At 41.3% G+C, this 20,576-nt stretch overlaps 2 protein-coding genes across 2 annotated transcripts in view; both read right to left on the reverse strand.

The window, feature by feature from the left end:
- Positions 1-859: 859 nt before the first annotated feature.
- Positions 860-14,396, reverse strand: MCM6 (minichromosome maintenance complex component 6). The gene is made up of 17 exons (XM_055812422.1): positions 14,251-14,396; positions 13,393-13,539; positions 12,697-12,807; positions 11,951-12,200; positions 11,107-11,272; positions 10,875-11,020; positions 9,879-10,029; positions 9,075-9,216; positions 8,038-8,179; positions 7,794-7,901; positions 7,036-7,191; positions 5,845-5,973; positions 4,585-4,746; positions 3,326-3,461; positions 2,888-3,055; positions 1,978-2,117; positions 860-1,366 (listed from the first exon to the last, which is right to left on the reverse strand). The coding sequence occupies exons 1-17, from the start codon at positions 14,358-14,360 to the stop codon at positions 1,253-1,255; spliced, it is 2,478 nt and encodes an 825-aa protein (XP_055668397.1). The 5' UTR covers positions 14,361-14,396; the 3' UTR covers positions 860-1,252.
- Positions 14,397-18,919: 4,523 nt separating this feature from the next.
- DARS1 (aspartyl-tRNA synthetase 1) overlaps positions 18,920-20,576 on the reverse strand; it is a 41,337-nt gene continuing 39,680 nt past the window's right edge. The window contains exon 16 of the mRNA XM_055811762.1: positions 18,920-19,149. Within this exon, the coding sequence (XP_055667737.1) occupies positions 19,058-19,149 (92 nt within the window). The 3' untranslated portion in view covers positions 18,920-19,057. The remainder of the gene's footprint in view (positions 19,150-20,576) is intronic.

Here is a 20,576-nt window from a genome sequence, read left to right on the forward strand (position 1 = left end):
TTTTAATGAAATGTAGCATTTGCCAAGATGCAGTTTACGAAACGAATTAGTAGAAAGAAGTTACTACAGTTACAGTTGGTAAGTTAGCACCCAGTGATGGGTCGTGGTGACAAGTATTTATGATTCCTTTCATTCCTTAAATGTAACCATTCCCTTTAACGATATATGCTTAATTAGACTAAGGCATCTCTCTCCAAAGCTCAGGGAGACTACCAGGAAAGAGATGCCTGTCTTACAAACCACCTCCTTTTCTGGACCTGCTTCAGAAACAGTTATTTCACACTACTTAAAACATTGAGTTTTGATGTCTTTCATGCTATTAAAAATGTTTCTTAGGTGCTGGTATCAGGCTGACAAGACAAATATTCAGATATTTTTAATTCTTAATAGAGTATTTAATAATCCCATAGCATACAGCAAATAACTGAAAGCAATAGAAACTCGAGTAAAATTTTCTTATAGAAAAATCTACCAGCAAGTTTACAAATAGAGACTTAAAAATCCCTCACAACTGACGGCAGTTTTCAATTCACTTACAAGTCATTCATCAAGATGGGGGTTTCTGACCTCCTGCCCTAGAGCCTCGCTTTGGGCTTGGCTATTTTCAGTTTTCTATTTTACATATGCAACAGGAGCATACACATCTTCAGTCCATCTAAAAAGAAAAAGCAGCAATCAGTTTCTTATTATCTGTTACTAGAAGTTAAAAAAAGTTTTTGAAAAACAGCATCTCTCACAGAGGAAATTTATTCTTTAAGACATGAAATACCTAGATCACTATTTTTTCAGCCTCAAAGCATAGGCATAGAAAATAGCAGTTCCACATAGGAGTGACAACAAACCCACCTCCAGACAGCTCGATATTTAATGGTTTTTTATTTAAAAACCTACAGCATAAGACACTGCTAAATACAACAGAAGAACAATGAAAAATTCCTTTCATTTAAAACAAGCATCTACATAGCTTGATGCTGAAAACAGCTATTGGATTATTCTCTTCTGCATCTGGATGATGGCACTGAAACCCAGAATTAATAACAAAAGTAATAGATGTGTGTCATTTCTTTAAACAACTTCCCCGTTTAAAAACTCTGTGTAAATGAGCCATCATGTATTACTAACAGCAGATTGGTGCATTCCACAGTAAAGAGTTCAGAGGAATTTAAGACGTTAGCTATAGAGCAACCCTTGCCAGAAAAGAATGCATTTTCCAACATGTAACTAGTCAGCTGTACAATTCAGTTCTCAGCCCTTAGTCTTCCAGCAGATAGTTGGGGTTGACAACCAGGTATGGATCTTCATCAAAAGTCTCCTCTTCTTTGGACCCTCTCAGTCCTGACTGGGACAGTTCTATCAGAATGTGGTCCTGCAACAGACAAAAAATTGTATTCAAACAAGAACAGAAAGATTTATTTGTACTTTCTGAAAGGTGCCTCCTTTTTGTACTGGTACCACCTCTTATTGATGAATCGTTTAACCCTTTTAACTGTCAACTCCCTCTTTAACAGGCTCCTAATATTAACAATTACATTCAGTAGAAATCTCTTATTTGTTGTATGCTTTCTGGGAACACTTCAATCTAGTGGGTTTGTACCTTTTAATGTATTTTATTTTTTCATATTTTTTTCCTCCAAACTGCCCTAGTGCCCCCCTGACTTAAAGCTATCCGTTGAATGAAGTGTTGTTTGTATTTCCGTCTCCTCGTGTATAACTAACATTACAAAAAAAATCATTTACACTTCTATAGGGACATAATATGGTACTGTGAACTTATATATAACCCTTAATTTATTTCAGAGTTTTCTCTATAATGATTTTTAACAGGTATTAAACAAAGGTGGCCTTTATACTGCATAGTCGATAACATGGAAGCACAAAACATATTTCTTAAATTAGGAATGTATTCCATAAAAAAATGAATCATTGCACTGTGTAAATTAAAAACCTTTTTCACTATCCACAAATCTCTATACATACATAATGCGTAAGTCGGTGAATGATTCTCTCTATGATCTTCTTTTTATTTATTAGGTCTTCTTCAGATTCTATTTCAGATTCAATTTCCTTTAGATACCAGTTAATAAGTTCACTCCTCTTTAATGATGAATCGTCCTCTTCTGCAAAGAAAATAATTTGCATAAACACAGTAACATTAAGATACCGTTCTAACCACAAGAGAAAAGGATATGTATGTTAACATTTACAATGCCGAAGAGAGAAACGTGCTTTTTGAGATGTTTAAGAAACATCAGACTTTCTTCTGTTTCTTAAGCATCATGTTTTGTACAGAAGGCTGTTGTATCAGGATTTAATTGGAGGTATTTAGATTGAGCACTGAAGCTCCTCAGTTCTATGCATCCAAGTGGCTTTACTGTAGTCTCCACACCCTCCCAAAGACTCCGTCCCACTGGTATATGCTATGAAACAACTGCTGCATTTCATTACAGAAGTAGCCTCATTGCAACTGAAATATTTATTCACCCCATGAAATGAAGAAGCCATTTGGCACATACTGGTTAAGTATATACTTTGGGTTGTGGCTGCTGACATACGTTAAAGCTCTTGCTACAGTTTTCATTGCTGCTGACTCTTCCAGCTGGGTTAAACCAACACATACTACAAATCCTTTCCTGGATCTGCTTTGTTGACACATTCCTTTGCTTACCAGGTTTTGACAAATGGCTAAGATACCACAGCCAGAAAGTCCAAGGAGTCATACTTATATCATCAGATGTAGTAAGGCCACATGTGTACAGGTTCACACCTGACCTAACAACTTTCAAGTCTCAGCAGGAGTGAAAATCCCAAATGCAACAGCATGAGACGTAGTAACAGTGAGTCCCTGAATTCAGGGTCTACCACCCTTTTAATAAAAAAAAATTCTTACCTTCCTCTGCTTTCCTGAGGTGCAGCACCAAGAGATTAGAAATGCGGCGATACTCAGAGAAGCCCAGTCTAAGAGAAGCTTTGGGTGCAGCATCCTTGCCCATGTCCTCAGAATGACCATTGATTCCATTTACAAGACCACCAACCACAGCTGGAGCTTCTGCCTCACCTGTTTGGACACATGCCCTGGTTTAATACTGTAACATCTTTAAACGGCTTAATTCTCTGAGCCACTGAAAAGCGTTGCATTGACCAACCAGGTGAGTGGTCCCACAAAGAGGCTGAAGAAGCAAGAGAGTTAAGAACAGGAGTCAAGATTCCTAGTCCTTAGTAGATAAGAAATAGGTGAGAAACTGAAGAGAAGCATATACTCAAACAGGATAAGTTGTAAGCCTAGAAGTACTTTCCCCTTTGAAAAAATTCTCTGCAAGTAATTTACCATTGACTCCATCCTGGTCCTCTTGATCCCCCATTTGCTGTTCATCGTCTTGGTCTAAATTGATGTCAGGAGTCTCAACTCTAATGATGGACTTATTTAAAAGCCTGAAAGCTTCTTTCACATGTTTTGGGTGAACCTGATTTGAAAAAAGATGTATTAAATAGGCACAGTGGCTCTTCTAGTGTTAAAAAGCTTCCCCCCCCCCCCCCCCCCAATAGCTCCAGAAACACAGCTCTGACTGACAGTGGGCCTTTCTAACCATCTCACCTAATTAATCCTGAACAGTATAGCCTCTGCAAATCAAATTATATCCCACTACAAGTACTCTGAGTTCACAGAAGGTTATGGAGGGAATAAGCAGCCTGATGAATCTTTCAGGCTTAAGCGATCATGTGCAGTCGATAAAATTTTTTACTTAAGCCAAGAACATTTTGAAGAAAGATCAGTGGAGCAAAAAACATGAAAGAAATGGGTCTGAACAGAAACAATATAAAAAACCCTCATGTGATTAATGAGACTCTCCTCCAGAGTTGAAAAGCAAAAACTGGAAAAATAATCTCTAGCTGAGCCGTAACCTTAAAGCTATCCGTTTCTTTGTAAGCTGAATTTAATTAAAAAGAACCCAATGGGTGCCCTTATACAACCAGTGAGCAAGCTTCTATCACCGCACGTGTCACATAACCCCTAAATCAACATTTCAAAAGGCCTGCTGAGTTTTAAAGCAGACTAGATGGATAGTAGTCATACTAGTTAATACACACAACGCGATACACATTTCAACATTTGTTGACAGGAGGAGAAGCTCAGATCACAAATACAGGTTCTTTTAGGGAGGTTCAGATACTTTGATGAACTTTGGCTTTTTAGATTGCAGGTGGAAGAGAGCTGTGAGAGATTACAAACTACACAAGATGAGGAGACACACTACCAACAGCCCTGGATGATACTAATAGATGATTGTTCTTCCAATTTGTCATAATTTGATAGTAATGGGCTGAGAGTGCTGATACAACTGTTACGCAAAAAGATGCCATGTTCTCAGTTTGGACCAGCTGATCTCCGTTTTAAAAGACATACCTTAAGCACAGTTTATCTGGCATACAAATTCAGACCAAGCATGACCACATGACAAGTGAAAATATGATCCAAGCTCTCCTCCTCACCCACGGGATTTAGGTATGTACAGTCTCACAGTCAAATAGCAAAGCCAAAACTCCCACAACTTTTATATAAACAAACTTCCATCAAAAACCTGATACCTCATCACAGCAATGCATACGGGCCATAGCTTCAGACAGACGAATCATGCTTTCCAACTGCCGCACTGTGATTCTCCAGGATGACTTTGTTGCGCCAGAGCCATCGCGCTGCCGTAGTCGTTTATACTGCTCCACTATGAAGTCCTCAGACTCCTTCGATATCTTTGTGACAGCAGACAGTATGACAATGTCATGTTAGAAGTATTAAAGTTCATTCTTTTTGCATTAGATTGGCAGTTCCCAGACTTTTCTGTACTAGCTACTGCTTTTCTCTGAAATAGTCTATGCTATACACATACTACACATAAACATAATGGCGATCATATTATGTTAAAATTATATTGTAATAATAATTACAGTAACAACGATATTAGAATAAGTACATTGACACATTGTTTTACAGCAGATTTTTGATAATATCTATTTTTCTGTTCCACTGACTTGCTTACAGGCATCATTCATGTCTGCCTCTACTAGACTGTTCCATGTTTATTTACCTTTCATTCTGCATGCAAACACACACACAGGTGTATACTCAATACACTAACATTGACAACAGCTTTGTGTGCATGCTTTTTAGCCTGAGTCTATCTGCACATACAGAGATCCAGCCAGAAAAAAAACTCGCGACATGGAAAAGAAGTGGGAGTTTTCAAAACTCTGTAAGGGAGGGTAACTCCTTCCATTTAAGAAGAACTGCATTAGAAGTAGTTCTGAAAAATCTAATGCACAGCCCATCCAAGCTGCTACTTGGATTGACCACAAAAATTTGTACTTAGAGCAGTTTCCCATGTTCTGTATTTTACCACAAAGAAATATTGAGGAACAATACCCTTTTAAAATAAAGACAAACTGTTTGATTAACCTATGTCAATAAAAGACAAAAATCTCTGCAGTGTTGAATAACCCATGCGCTTGAGGTATGAGAAAGCTAGGAAACGACCCCTCAGTCATTCCAGACAGAGGTTAAGAACTGCAACCAGAGCAGTTGGTGATCATAACAACTACTGATTCTAACACTCTCAGCTCGACTGGCTGGGTTTCTGGAATTTCAAAAAAAAAAAAACGAAACAAAACACACACAAAAAAGAGTACATGGTTCCAAATGATGTCATTTTCTAGGTAACTGAGTTTACAGCTCCTTTCTTGAGAGAACACTACACTAATGTCTTTGCATTTGCCGGAAAAAAGCACGCTACAAAGCAACTGTTCCATTGGACCTCCTCATACAGAACTACTCATACAGGAAAGGAGAATTACCTTTGGTTTAAACTGTCTTGCAAACAGCAGATACCTTCTGATATCATCCAATGAATAGACACGATCAACAGATTCTTCTACTCTGGAATGCAGATCCACTATGCGTCTGGCAATGGCGTAGTCTGTAACCTGGGATATTATTGCTCTGTCAGGTCACTTTTACAACATCAGCCAAATATCGAACAACAACTACATTCTTCCTTCCCATTCCCCTCCCTCACTTGCAACTCTCACGGCAGAGCCAGTCTTTCCAGAGGCCAGACTCTGTCAGAAGATCAAGAGAATGTCCTGGAGGTTTTTAATATAAGGAAACATAGAAGAGAAGGGATAAAAAGCAGTTTAAAGATTTATAACCTCCTTGGAACTCTCCTGGGTTACACGTTAGCCATAGAACAGGCAGAAAGCAGCACTTTGCAGCGTGGGAACTGCTTTCTTCCTTTTCAGCCTACTCCGTCTCTTTCACCAGTCCCTTCTCAATTAGATAATCACTCCAAGCAAAACAGCAGAGAGAACAGTGCTGAACCAACATTAATCTCTGTATCTCACGCGTTCCCAAGGCAAATGCCACACAGACAGGTGGTAGCAGCCTTAGCCTTAGTGACCAGCGATTTGTAAAAATGACTAATGGTGTCAAGTTTGCAGGTCAAATCACTACAAGATGAAAAGGCAGTATCCTTGTATTCAGCAGAGCATGTTCAGATTTGTACTGCAGGCTTTTAACTTCAGACAGAGAAGAAAAGCAGAAGCCAGACACTCTCACGAGATCAGCTTCACCTAAAATTGCAGAGGGCCACCAAGATGGTCAGAGGGCAGGAGTACATGAAGTATGAGAAGCTGAAAAAACTGGGTCTGTTCAGCTTGAAAAGAAAGCAACTGCCTCATTGGCGAGTATAGATGCGAGATGGAGCCAGATTGTTCTCAGAATTACAGAATGCACAGAATTATAAACCAAACCAGGGGAAATTCTGATTATTAGATTAGTTATTATTTTCTAAACACATTGAGACTTGTTAAAAATTGCACTAGGGGCCTAGCGAGGCTGCAGAATCTCCATCCTTGGAGATACTCAGAACTAACCAGGTCAAGGTCTTGGCAACCTGTTCCCAGTGATCTGCTTTGAGCATGAGGTTAGACTACAGACCTCCAGAGGTCTTTTCTGACATAAATTATTCTACAGTTCCTTAAAATTACCTCATTACATTCATCCACAAGAATGAAGAAGAGATCAAAGCGAGACATGATGGGAGCTGACAGGTTTATATTCTGTTTCAGTGACTTGGATCTGTCATAGCGCCCACCAACTGGGTTTGCTGCAGCCAAAATAGAGGTCCTGGCGTTCAGGGTAGCCTGACAATGAGGGGAAGCAAAAAAAAAAAAAAAAAGGGGGAAAAAAAAATAATCTGTGACCACTTTCATTCGAAGCAAATCATTGTTATTCAAATGATCAGCACAACATCTTTTAGATTAGGAGTTTCAATGGAGATATGACAACAATCAATCCTCAGAAGAACCCAAACCAGCCCTTTCTAACCAGGTCTCTGCCCCATGACACTTGGTGAATCAAGTATTTTAACCTTTTCACGCTCTTGACAACGAGCCCTTAAAAGTGCTTTTCACAACTCCCTGTTTTTAACAGTGCAAACAGATAGTTTGCTTCTACAAACACACACAGAAATCTATATCCTCTTTTGGGGTTACTTCAAGGTTAGGATTTCCCCATTTTCTGTTTCCTGTCCACTATAATTTTTTTTCTTTTCCTTTCAGTAACATTTCTGATCTTTTTGGCGGTATGTGGCCCAAAAACTGCAGGCAAGCGATCTCTGTCCTGCCACAGTGAGGCAGCTGCAGAGCTGACAAGAAATTCTGACAGATCAACACTAGATCAGTACACGTAACTAACAGTCAGATGATTGTACAGACTACACAACCAGTGGAACAGTGCAAGCTACCTTCACTCCTGCTTTAGTAATGGATATAGTCTGCTGCTCCATTGCTTCGTGAATGGCTACTTGATCCCGCATCTCCATTTTGTCAAATTCATCAATGCAACAAACACCCTGCAGCCGAAGAATAAAAAATGGTAGGTCACCCAAATTAAATCATTTTTGGAAAAAAACACCATTAAGACAATTTGGGGCTCTTTGTCATTAATCAATGATGGGATGCGGGAACCTCTCTAATTCCCAAACTCACATTATCCGCCAGCATCAGTGCTCCAGCTTCAATGACGAACTCATGAGATTCTTCATCTTTTACAACAGCTGCTGTTAGACCAGCAGCACTGGAGGCTTTTCCACTGGTGTATACAGCACGAGGACTGAACTCATCTACATGTCTATGCAGAGAAATAACAGTGAGAAACATACTTAAAACGTCAGATTAAAACCTGCAGAAACAAGTCAACTGTAACACAGTACTGCTTTCAACCTCTCAGGCCAGGATTTGTTCCTTCCTTCAGGAAGCAATTAATATCTAAGTAGGCCCTCCCACCTCTAATGATTGAGCGAGCCTTGGAAACTAATCCTTAGTCTATCACAGGGCTGTTATTCACTCACCTCTGCTTAAACCAGCAGAACAAAAGTAATGATCCAGACCTCCTCCCACAAGTTTTCTGTGGGCTTCACAAGCTAACCAGCTCCTTACAGGTCAGGTAAATGGCAGCACAAGGGAACAAATGCTTTCATAGTAGGAAGCAGTGAGACTGACCACAGACAGCCCAAGGCAGCTTCTGTGGTGCCTCTACATTTCTGAGTTGCAGTGTACACAACTATTATAAGATGTAGCATAAACCACAATTGTTTCATGATTATTTTTCAGGACTAATAGTTGTCCATTTGTCCAAAGTGTTGGGACCTACCAATTTAATCCAAGTTAAAAATAGGGGCGTGGGGGAATCATTATTTCAGCTAACTCCGATATTTTAAGATGTGCAATAAACTTTGTAATTTTAATATTTAACGTCTTTCAAAAATATTTGGAAATTCATACTTTCATAACTACCTAAAGAACAAAAAAAGTCTTAATTCATTCTTTGTTATTACCACAGGGGCTTTCTGAGTTTGCTTCAGCCCTGTTCAAATACTTCAACCACATCCAAACAATTCCTGGAAAATATTCTTAAACATTTCACTTCCCTTTCCTCTGTTTAACATAGAAGAGACACAGCACACATTTATAGCTCTAGTCACCGTAGACAAATTATAAATACTGAGTTTTAATGAGATGCTTACTTTAGAAATTGACTCTTGGCTGTACTTGGATCACCAACAACACAAACATTGATATCCCCACGCAGTGAAGTGCCTTCTGAAGTGGTCTTAGGAACTCCTCCAAAAAGCATCAGCAGAACCCCACGTTTCACTTCATCATTACCTGCCCCAGAAAAGACAACTGACTAAAAATCCAAAGAAAATACCACATTTTTCTTATTCAAAAAAAACCCTTCATCCCACTATAATTTTAGAGCATTTGAGCACATCTGCTCAGGATTTACCTATTTGCTAAACATCCACTAAAATTGCATTTATGTGTTTGATACAGTTTCAGGGCAGAATGATTCAGAAAGCAGCTGAATTCCTTTATGCTACAGTGGCTCAGAATATGGACCAAATTCAGCAGATCAAACTTTTCAGACCTAAGCAATCTGAGTCCTCAAACTAGCTCTGAGCCAGAAACAACTGCAAACATATATACACACACTTACAGAACAGCATACAAATATTTGGAACCCGTAAATCTTTTGAAGGAAGGCCATATAAAACAGAACTTAGACCCAGCTATCAGTTCTAGGGTTTAGTAGTAGATCACTCAATAGAAAAAACATTTTGACTAGTCTTGCAGGCTTTCATGATCAAACCCAGCAAGTACTCAGCAAATAGGTTCTCCTTTTCTAGCATAACCAGTGCTGGAGGGGAGAGTTTATGGTAGCTGGCATAGGGCTTTCAAGCTTTCACAAAAAGGCACTACACAGACAGCAAAAGGAGTATTTTTACAAGTGAAATCTTCCCTCTCTGAGGCAACAGCTGGACTCTTACCATGGATAGTGGGAAAGAGGCTGGTGCACAGATTATGGTAAAGGTTCTTGTCTTGGCTCATTTCAAAAACCTTCTCCCACTCTTTCACAGACATTTGGTTTTTAATGCTTTCTGCAGTTTGTTCTTCATCTCGGAGCTCTTTTCCACCAAACTAAACACAGGAAATACTTTTTTTTAAAAAAAAGTAACAGAAGTAATAACATGGCCACTACTGAATGAGAGTACTGCAGGCAGGAGGTTACAAAAACTTGCTCTGTAAGCTGAACAGGAGGAACACATTCAGAAAAGCTGACCTTAGGCTAAGGAAGCTCATCAACTTATACCTTTAAAAACCAGTAAGACAATTTCCTAAGAGGGCAAAAATCAATGGAGTGTACTTCAGGTAGTGAGAAAACCCAGCAAAGATGCCTGTCCAGAGATTAAAAAGAGAGTAAACCGGTACACATTCCTTTGGCTAGAATCTGCCTTTGTAAGCATTCTTCATTAACCGGAATTTAGAAGGTTTTTCATTACTCTGGAATGAAGCAGGAAACTTCTACCCCCAGAAAATAACAGACACTAATTTTATCCTAAGTGAAGGTGCTAGCAGAATTATAGATTCAAATATCATACCACGCTCAAGCTCAGCCATATTCAGTATTACTTACTATGTTGTAGTAGCATCCCAAGATGTTATGTGAAATAACAGAGGGAACAAGAAAGAAGGATTGCTGTTTTCCCTGTGACAAAATGCAGCAATAGGACTTCCTGGAGGAACAGGAAATGCTGCAGAAATGGATGAAATCTGAATTGAAATCAATGGACCACATAACTCCTTAGAATAAATTGGTAACACTAGCCAATAATCACATTTGTGAAAACTGCCACGAACAACAAAGAAAAAAACTTGCTGTATAAGTCCAGTCAGAATATATAGACAGTCAAACATACAGGAAGGTGGTGCACACATTTAAAGCTTTATCCATTCCTGCTCCCTGATTTTCTTTCCAGACTCACCCGTGGATTTGTTGGTGCAACGTAACAAGCTAGAAAAACTAGCTTATATGACAGCTCTCTGACTCCAAGGGCGCGAAGTCCTCGAATGCCTTCGGTTTCATAGCCCTCTGTCCCACTCACTCGGGAGCTGGTTTCTGCGCGCACTCCTGCCATTAGAGTGGGGTTAGAACAGCAGTTCCCAGAAAAAGCAGGGAAGGACTTCTCATTGAGGTCATACGCAGTAGCAACAAACCTGGTGTTGAGAGCTGGGACACATCAGGCACGACAATCAGTGACCCCGTGAAGTCACATTTGTCACCTGCCTGAGCAGACTCCACCGCTTCTGCACGCAAGATCACTTCCACGCTGCGAGGAATGCTACCACGCGGCAGCTCAGCCTGTGTCTCCTGAATGCGAACCTGGGGAGGGAAAGAATATTAAGCACTTAGTGAACATCACCAAATCTCAGAAGCTAAACTGTTAATAAATACAGTGAGTAGCATTTGATTGCTGCCATCCATGTCAGTCATGAAATTCCTCTTACAATAAAAAAAAAAAAAACCAACCAAAAATCCCTTCACTAATCAATTTCTAAAGGTGCCTTGGAGAAACGCAAGGGGATACACAGGGGTTACAATGACAATTCTGAGAGCCTGCAAAAGCAACTTGAAGAGTCCAGATAACATGACTGACACAAAATATTATTGCAGGTTGTGAAGTGCTGAGCATTTGACAGCGTAAATCTACTTGGAAGAGCAAAACAACGTAGATACTAAAAGACCTCTTCTCATACTTGTCTAAAACAACACCATGTGATGTACCCCCAATATAAGACTAATAACGGCTCAAATATGTCTGTTTTCAGTGGCTTGCTTAGGCAATGAACATCATACAACAAAACTACTTTGATGCTATACTACTCATGATTTCCCATGCTTAAACACAAGCCTTCCACAGACAGAAAGAAACTATTTGCAAAAATGCCAGTGCCTTTTGTTGGTGTTGACAGAACTAAAATCAACTGTCTTCAATGTGCAGGAGTACAAACAACACCTTTCAATTACCACAGGAGCTGTCCCCCAACCTCACCACCATACCTTCTGGAAATCAACAAATCTTGATTTGTTTGTGTCCAGCAGGAATCTTCTTCTATTGGCACAGACTGGGTTTCTGCAAATGTTTGGCTGTGTGTATTTAAATTGCTGTTCCACATCTTTAATCACTGTCTGGCAGTCAAGGCACAGGAAGGTTCCACTTACAAGCTCAGGATGGACGGGGTGGGTACGTACCACCTGTCCACTGATACGCATCAGCGAGCCAATTTTTGCTGAAGTCAGTTCTCGAATTCTGTTTAAAACAAATTCATACGGATTAAATTCTGAAGTTGAGCTGACATTTTTAAGCCCAGGGTACTACCCAAGCACCAAGATGCAATGCAGGTTCATTCAGTCTGTGACTAAAACAACAGCTGTAACAGACAAGAGAAAGAAAGATCCTAAAATATGTTATCATTTTATGATTTTACATACTATAAGACTAACACTAGAAGTCAAACCAACGCAAAAGTTACTTCCCTGGTACTTCAAAAGCAACATAATATAAATCATTTTTGCAAACTGAGAGAAGTGACATTTGTTTGTGGAGTATGATAAATGTTAAGCATCCGAGTACAATTCACAAATGAAAAACTTTCAAAAAATACCCTGCACAAGATCAGGAAACTTCTTTGTAATTGTGTTGGTCAACTGTGCATTTCACACTATGTAACAAAAACATTTTCAGTATGCTTCGAGACCTTTTTTCAGTAGTAAAAATGCACAATTTTCTGGAATAATAATCTTACTTGTGTCTGGAAGGTAGGTCTTGGAATGCAACGTAGAAGTCCTTGCTTGAAGGAACATTTCCATGGTCTCTGGCAAAAGTCTTTACTGCTCGGCAAAGGTAAGGGTAAACTCTGAAATATGGAAAATAAGTTCAAATTTTATGGAAGCTATCAAATTGCCTTCTTCACTTTAGACTACATCAAACGCTTGTATCGTACGTTTTCAGGTTCTGGCTTTTACTGCCACATTATGCAAGAACACACAAAAGCTAATCTAAATATGCAGAATGTAAGACTACTGTATAATAATGCCATTTGCTTTATCGTCTGAAAACGGGCTCTTTTAAGCCTCATTTTATGTCATTTCCATCCTTCTGTTAAGAAGGTAGGTCCACAAAATAAGCCACTGGCTCAATAAAATGTTTTTAGAGCAAGAAGTTCTAGAGTTTATTCTGTATTCCCACACTGAGTGTTTATTTCTTTACCAGAATAAATGCAACTGCCTAGTTAACTAACAGTCTCTAGAGAGGAATCTACTGAGAATATAAGGTTTGATCCAGTAAAAAAACAAAATAATAAAAAAATCTTCAGTGTAAGTGTTTTCAGGATACAGAAAGCAGATAAACCTCTTTTTTTTTTTTTTTAACCTAACATGTAAGATGTTATGGTGCTGAGACCACAGCACTGCTCAGCTCTCAGGTAATCTCTACATTTTACCTGTAAAATTCCTCCTGAATAGTGGTAGAGAGCTGCTGATTGAACTGCTCCAAATCCGCAAAGCTTACAATCAACGTGTTCCGCTCCGGCCGAATCAGTTCTTCAGCATCACGTAAGTATTTGACCTCCCCATCTCTGCTCTGGAATCTGAAAGTGATACAGGAAAACATTTCATTGCAGTTACATGTCAGGTAGCAACGGAATACTTCTGAATGCAGGAAAGAAGGCGAAGAAAAGGATCGCACACATTCAGGTGTGTGCAAGAGAATGATGACGGCGCAAAGGCCCTTCTGAACAGCCTTTCTTTCTTCTTCCACCCCCTTTGCTGTGTCTGTTCTACCAACACCGCAGCGCAGACGCACCAGGTTTGCACCCCATACAGCCGGCCTGCCACACAGAACTGTACTGGGAGTTTAACAATGACTCTGCACCATCAAAACAGGTTTTGTTTCCTCAGGGTGATGATAACGGGCCTCCCAGTTTGCTGCTGACAGGAGCCAAACCTAGGCAACCAAGTGCACCAAAGTGTAACGACCAAGCCGTGAGCGGGATTTTCAACCTGGCCCTCACAAAACTTTACTACAAGGGACCAGAGGCACGGACCGGGGTCCCCCCGAAAGCTCTCCCAGGGGTGCCGCCAGCCCAGGGGGCTCCCCCCCCGCGCCCCCTCGCCAGGCAGTCACTTCACGGCAGGGCCCAGCCCGCGGGAGAGCTTTCCTGGCTGAGACGCGAGGGGCAGGGGCGACAGGCCCGGTCAGCGCCTCACCCAAATGGCGGCCCGCTCCGTCAGGCGCTTGCGGGCCGCCGCCTCCTGGCGGCCCTGCCCGCCCGCCGCCAGGCCCGACCCCCTTCACTCACTCCTCTAAGAAGTCCTGAAACAACTTCTGGCACTTCTCGGCCACCTCATCGCGGAGCTGCTGGTGCTGCTGCGCCGCGGCCGCATCCCCCGCCGCCGCCGCCAGATCCATCCCGACCCGCACCCGGCACCCGCGCCTGTTCGCGCCACTGCGCGCCCCACGTGCCCCGCCGTGCCGCCGCGCCGGCCAATCAGCGCCCGCCGCCCCGCCGCCCCTGCTCCTCCCGGCGCGTTTTCGCGCCAACGAACGAGGGGCGCGGGCGGGGCTCGTGCCGGCGCTGGCGCGAGGGGCGGGCGGATTCCGCCAGAGCCCCCCAGCCGCTCCCCTCCCCAGCCTTGTGCTTGGCTTTACCTGCCGGGGCAGCGGGTGGGTTGGTTGGTTTGTCAGCAAACTTGTCAGTGCTGTGGAGGACCTCAGCCTGTGCTGGAGGAGTGTGTCCCGCAGGCAGGCAGGCCCCTGCTGCGGGAAGCTGCTGCGAGCTTGCGCGGGGCCCTGGTAGCACGGGGGGTGGCAGAGCTGCAGGCACAGGTGACAGGGCCATGGCTGCCCTGGGCGCTGCCGAGGTGTCCCGGCGCTGTGCGCAGCAGGCCCCTGGGTGGGCTGCCGCTGACAGACCCGCTGGGTGCCGTGGGGGCCTGTCCTCAGGGGTGACGGGTATAAACTGAGCCGGGTGAGGGTCAGGCCTTGGTCTGGCTGCTTGGCTCCTCGTTGGAACCGCTGCGTTTCAGGGGAGGGTGGCGTGAGGTAGCTTGTGCCATTACTACCGGCAGCTGGTGGCACACCATGCCTGACAGTAGGAACTGTTCCGCTATCTATGAAAAATTGCTTAGAATTGCTCTGCCACCTGCAAAGTCATTACTCTCTGCCTAAACTGGTAATTGTGTTTTAATTAAGTCAGTCCTGAAACCTTTTTAAAAGCACTAGCAGCCCAGGCTCCCTGGTGCTGTTATTTCATGTCAAGGTGCACTTGCCATATATTGGACAGAGCCTAGTCTTAATTGCGAAATGGAAAGGCTGCCTGGCAATTTGGTGGTTTTGGGTATAGTGCTGTGGATTCAGTTCTGCACGGTCCACTCACTTCTCACTGCAGAGGTCAGAGTGGAAGTCCTGGCTCAGTTAGTCTTTTTTGACAGTTATTATTTTAATGCAGTTGTGCTTTGGAAAAGAATTACAGCTTTTTGAGAGTTGGGGGCTTTTTTTGCCTTTTTCTTTTTGAAGATGGCTAAGGGTTAAAGTGGTGGCAAAGCAGAAGAAAAACTGCTCAACTGTATACAACTTATCCTGTGCTTCCATGCTTTTTTAAGTCAAAGAAAATGAGAAACCAGTAGAATTAACAGTAACTTTTAAAAAACTTGTAGTGAGTAAATTCCGTATTTTGAGACTCTACCAGCAAAAATGTGCAGAAGCAAAGTTGGTTAGTGAGGCTTATTTTTAAAAAAGTAATAATTCACCCTAGATACTTCTGGTTTTTCACCATTTCTCTCCACCAAAAAAAAAAAAAAAAAAAAAAAATTACCCCACCCCTGCATGCGAATACCCAAACAAGGAATAGTGAATAATTAAAATCTGTTTGGGCAAGTTGTGTACTCTAGAGATGGCTGTCAGGAACACATGCTGTTTTTCCAGGCTTGCTCTTTTTGGCACACAGGACCATGCCCAAAGGGGAAACCATGGCTGGCAGCAGGGTGTGTGGAGTGGTGGCTAACAGTGGACTCCTGTGGCCTGAATGAAAGCGTGCCACTGTACGGGACATGCTGGAACCCCAGGATGAATGGGAGCCCAAGGCAGCCAAGCAGTGTGCCCCAATGGATGTTGCAAATGTGTTCTCCTCCATCCCTTTGGCAGCAGAGTGCAGACCACCGGCTGCTTTCATGTGGAGGGCTATCCAATACACTCGGAATTGATTGGCCTGGGGTGGCAGCGCGAAGTTTTCCTGCTTTTACTCTTCCTTTCCTCTCCCCCTGGCCCACTGGGCAGGGAGTGAGCAGCTGTGTGGCGCTTAGCTGCCCACCAGGGCTAAACTGCAGCAGGTGTGTGCAGCTGTGGGGAACCTGTCTTGCACTTCGCTTCCAAAAGACCAGACTGAGTCCTCTTTCCTGCTGGGAAGATTCAGACAAGAAGCTCAGTGAGCAGAGATGGGTTTTCACAGGAAAATGCTTGTAGTTAAAACTTCAGAAGCAAACTGAAGCTTTAGTGTTTGTTTTGAGCAGATGACTCCCTGTCTAACCCTTACCAATATCCTTTATAGTACCTCGTTTTAAGAACTGCACGATTGTAATCACCATCTGTATATGATGAAAGGAGAAAAAAAAAACACCCACTGAAAACATTGTAACTGGTGGAGAAGCAGCAGCGGCAGCATGGACTCCATGTAAAATGCTGAACTTCCTGCAAGTTACTGGAAATAAAGGACGATGTACAGGTTTGACTTTTCCAGTACTACCAAACCACAGTCATTACCTATGAAAGCAACATAAAGTTCTAAAATTACTGTTTGCAAGGTTTCAAACTCAGTTCTAACTATGTGCAACTCCCACTAAAGTATCCCATTAAGATTACATTCAGGACACATGGGTTTTGCATTTTGATTTATGATCATAATTATTTTCAGTTAGCTAAGAAACACTGCATGAAAGGATTCTGCATACAAAGGAATCGGGGCCTCCATCTGAATTCTCATTCTTGTGCAGCTACTGAATAAATCAAACTATACCATGAGCGTGAAGAACTCTTTAACAGAATTGGGACAAGCACAGTAGTTAGAGGAATGTATGCACAAAACTTGCTGCCAAATCTAGAGCAAGAAACGTAGTTCTCACAATATTATTTTTTTTTGTTGGCAGGAAATGTAAGTCAGTAATTTTGCTCCTTATTAGAAGGATGCGCTTCTGTTGTGTAATACGTTACCAGTTCTGTGTGAACAAATTAAATACATTTCAATTGGCCTAGCTGAATAAACTGTTTTGAAACTTGGGTTCATCAGTAGGAAGTCTGTGATGACAAGTTATATTTACAACCCACTTAGCTTTGTAAAGTACAACTGGGTACACTGTAAGATCTTAAAGTTAGTAATCTGGGGAAGATTCCATGGTAAATTAATTATGACAGACTCATAAGCAAAGCTGCAAAGTATGTTATTCCTTGAATTTTGTGACTTCTAAACAAAGTTAACTTTTACATTTGTAGTGCTTTACCTAACTGACCTTTAGTATGATTGTTTTCTAATGGAGAACTCATCACAAAACATTAAAATTAAGTCTTGTTCAACAGCAGCTGCAAAAGATGATTTGCCCTTTTATGAATTCTACACAATTTATACACAGCCTTGCTGACCTTTTTGTAGCATAACCAATATGTGACTCCTCTGACATTTAAAAAGCAAGGTAGTAACAATAACACAGACTGTCTAAACTGTACCTCCTCCTGAAAGCCTTATCATGTAAAACATTAAGCAAAAATTAAGTCAGGAATTACAAATACGTATGAATATTAAAGTATTACAGTGTCCAAGTAAGGAATTTGCGCCTTTGCTCTTTGGCATCCATACTTAACAAAAATGTTTTAAGTTTGAAAAGCACCTATCTGATCCATAAAAAGAAGTTTGAAATACACTGGTTCCTCTCCAAATGCAGGGCACATCCTTTGGGTTGGGAGCACGAGGAAGAGAAGTAGCTTTGCACATCACTGCAAATTGAGGAGGTTCAAGCGAGTCGTTTGAGAAAAAGGATGTCTAGAAAGAATTTTAGAAGTACTCTGACTTAGAAGCTAACACCCAGTGTCTCTAGATGTACAACAATCGGGCTGTTCACAGCATTTATAAATGAAAAAAATGACCTGAAATAGGTTGGCTTACATTATTTGACTTTCTTTCATTGGCAACAAGGAAATCCTTGCAAGATTTGTTTTGTTTGTTATCCTGGAGGCTGGGTCAGGCAGGAAAACACATGACCTGCTCCCAAACTCACTGTCCATTTATTTTCTGAGGATATTATATATCCCTTGTGTATTCCATGAGTGTGTGTAATCTTCTATCCTTCTCAAATAGTAACATAAAATAAAAGAACAGGCCTATGGCTTATATACAACTTTCAAAAAAAAAAAAAAGGAAGATGACAGAAACAAAATAAATTAATAAATTTAAACTTCAGGCAGATACTGCATCATTAAAAAAACCAAACAGCCAAAACAACCCTTATTGATTCATGATTACCTTGTGAGGATATAAAGCAAAACCCAGAAAGACAGATTTTGTATCTAATTTACTTTGAGAGATTTATTGCAATCTATTTTCACAATTTCATATGAAGACTTTCTGTTAAGAATGTTCTTCGCACCTGCTTCTCTACCTGACACTCACATAAATTAACAATTGACTGGCTTCTTCCTGATTTTTAAATTGCAAGCATCCAGTTATTTTAGCTTTGAGCCAATTCTGTACTTCAGAATATTCCATCTTGCTGATGGAACTTAAAAATGCAGAATGTTTATTGCATAATTTATTAAAATATTTAGAAACATAATACAATTTAATGTGACACTAGAATACTAACTCAAAGTATCACATTTTCATTAAAAATATGCAGAGTTGCCAATACAAAGAGTCTTGATCTGTTAAAACATTTTCTTTTAAATAAACAGCTAAGGATAAAAAAATTCTTGTGGCACTTCAGTAAATGAGATGCTCTTTTTTTTATTGCATATTTTAACACTCAAATCGATACAGGTTCATCAGGAGCAGGGGATATGCTTGCAATCATATCATACTTGCAGGGCAAATCATCTCAAACTTGTTTCAAAAGTTGCTCATGTCAGGGTGTCAGCCGTTTGGGATCCCGTGGGAACATGGAGGTCTGACGAACATTATGCAGCCCTAGGTACAGCATGGTTACTCTTTCCAGCCCTAGAACAAATGAAAACACTCCATCAGTATAGTCAGTCTTTTGTTTGAAACTCTTCAGAAGCTAAAGGTACTGATACCTGCAGCCAGCATTGCACAGTAGCGTGACCAAAGACTGAGATGTGTGCATTAGCACGTTTCGCTACAGAGAGGAGCTAGAATCAAAAATTAGGAATTTTACATACAGTGCCTTCTGTCACGACACAGACTTCATCTGGAGCATGTATCCATAAGCAATGGTACTAGAGATACGACTCTGCTCTGACTCACTTTGGACTTTCAAGAAAGGTTGTGTAGAAAATTGAAAGGGGAGGTGGGTGATCAGGAAAACTGTACCTTGAATACAGTAACAGGACAGTCCAAACCAGCCCTAATGGCCTCAGAGTAAGAGACAATAAGTGCCACGGGCAACTACAGTAAAAAACTACAGCTGGGGAAGTTTATCCCAAAACCTCTGCAGTTCAAAAACGTAGATTCAGCAACAAGTACCCATGTAACCATCTACTGACATCTTTATGGTAGTATTTCACTGGTCATTACGTCCCTTCTTCCTGAAATCTTAGAGGTTATGTGTGTACTGTGGAATGCGGAAGGACTTCCCAATCCATGGGGCTCCCCATGCACCCCAGCCATGCCAAGATGAAACCCAGAGGCACACTAGTGTTCACACACTGCCCGTCTGTGTTAAGGTTTCCACCTGAAACAGCTAGAAACCAGTCTTAATTCTCACAGCATCTGTTTGGCTGGTTCTTGGCCAGACCTCTGGGATGTGCCACAAGGAGCACTGACTCTGCAGAAGAGATGTAGCTTCAGCTTCCTTGATGTCAGTTCTGACCCACCTAAATGATTCTGGATCATCTGCAAATGCTGCACGGCCTCTGCTCACAAGTACTGCATGATCACCAACAACTACATCTCGTAGGTACTGCAAAACAGTTGTCTCAACAGCATATTGCAGATCTAATGCATTTACTGAAGGCGTACTTACAAAGCTGTTCTGAGAGCATGCTGAGAATATACTGAATATACTTTACAAACATAAGGCAAATGCAGGAGAGACTGAGTCGAAAAATCATTGTGTGTATTGATCAGGACCTACAAAGTATTTTGTCCTATTTCCAGACAGATTTCATCCTGCTAATGAAAGCAATGTGCATAACTGTGAATTATTATCATTAAGATGCCTAAAACTTTTTTTTTTTCATTTTAATACGTAAAATACACCCAAGACATGAAGGTGCAATACCCTTTGCTGCAACAATTAGCATCAGCCAAGCTGACCAGTGACATTCAGTCACAGCACCAAGTAAGAACAGAAGTGATCACTTATTTCTCCTCGCTGCAGAACAGCTTCATCAAATGCACTACAAGACCGGTGCATTCTCGTATTAGCAGGCTACGATAAATCCATACACAACACAGTATTTTCT

This window comes from Falco peregrinus, chromosome 8 (genome assembly GCF_023634155.1).
Source record: "Falco peregrinus isolate bFalPer1 chromosome 8, bFalPer1.pri, whole genome shotgun sequence".
Classification (NCBI taxonomy): Eukaryota; Metazoa; Chordata; class Aves; order Falconiformes; family Falconidae; genus Falco; species Falco peregrinus.

What these genes read in the sequence shown, in the direction of transcription:
- MCM6 (XM_055812422.1), bottom strand. Translation starts at nt 14,360, where the DNA reads ATGGATCTGGCGGCGGCGGCGGGGGATGCGGCCGCGGCGCAGCAGCAC. An exon ending in GTATGCATTGCTGTGATGAG is followed by an intron (nt 3,462 to 4,584) that starts GTATCAGGTTTT and finishes TTTTCAAATCAG; the next exon opens with GTTCACCCAAAACATGTGAA. An exon ending in GGACCAGGATGGAGTCAATG is followed by an intron (nt 3,056 to 3,325) that starts GTAAATTACTTG and finishes GTGTCCAAACAG; the next exon opens with GTGAGGCAGAAGCTCCAGCT.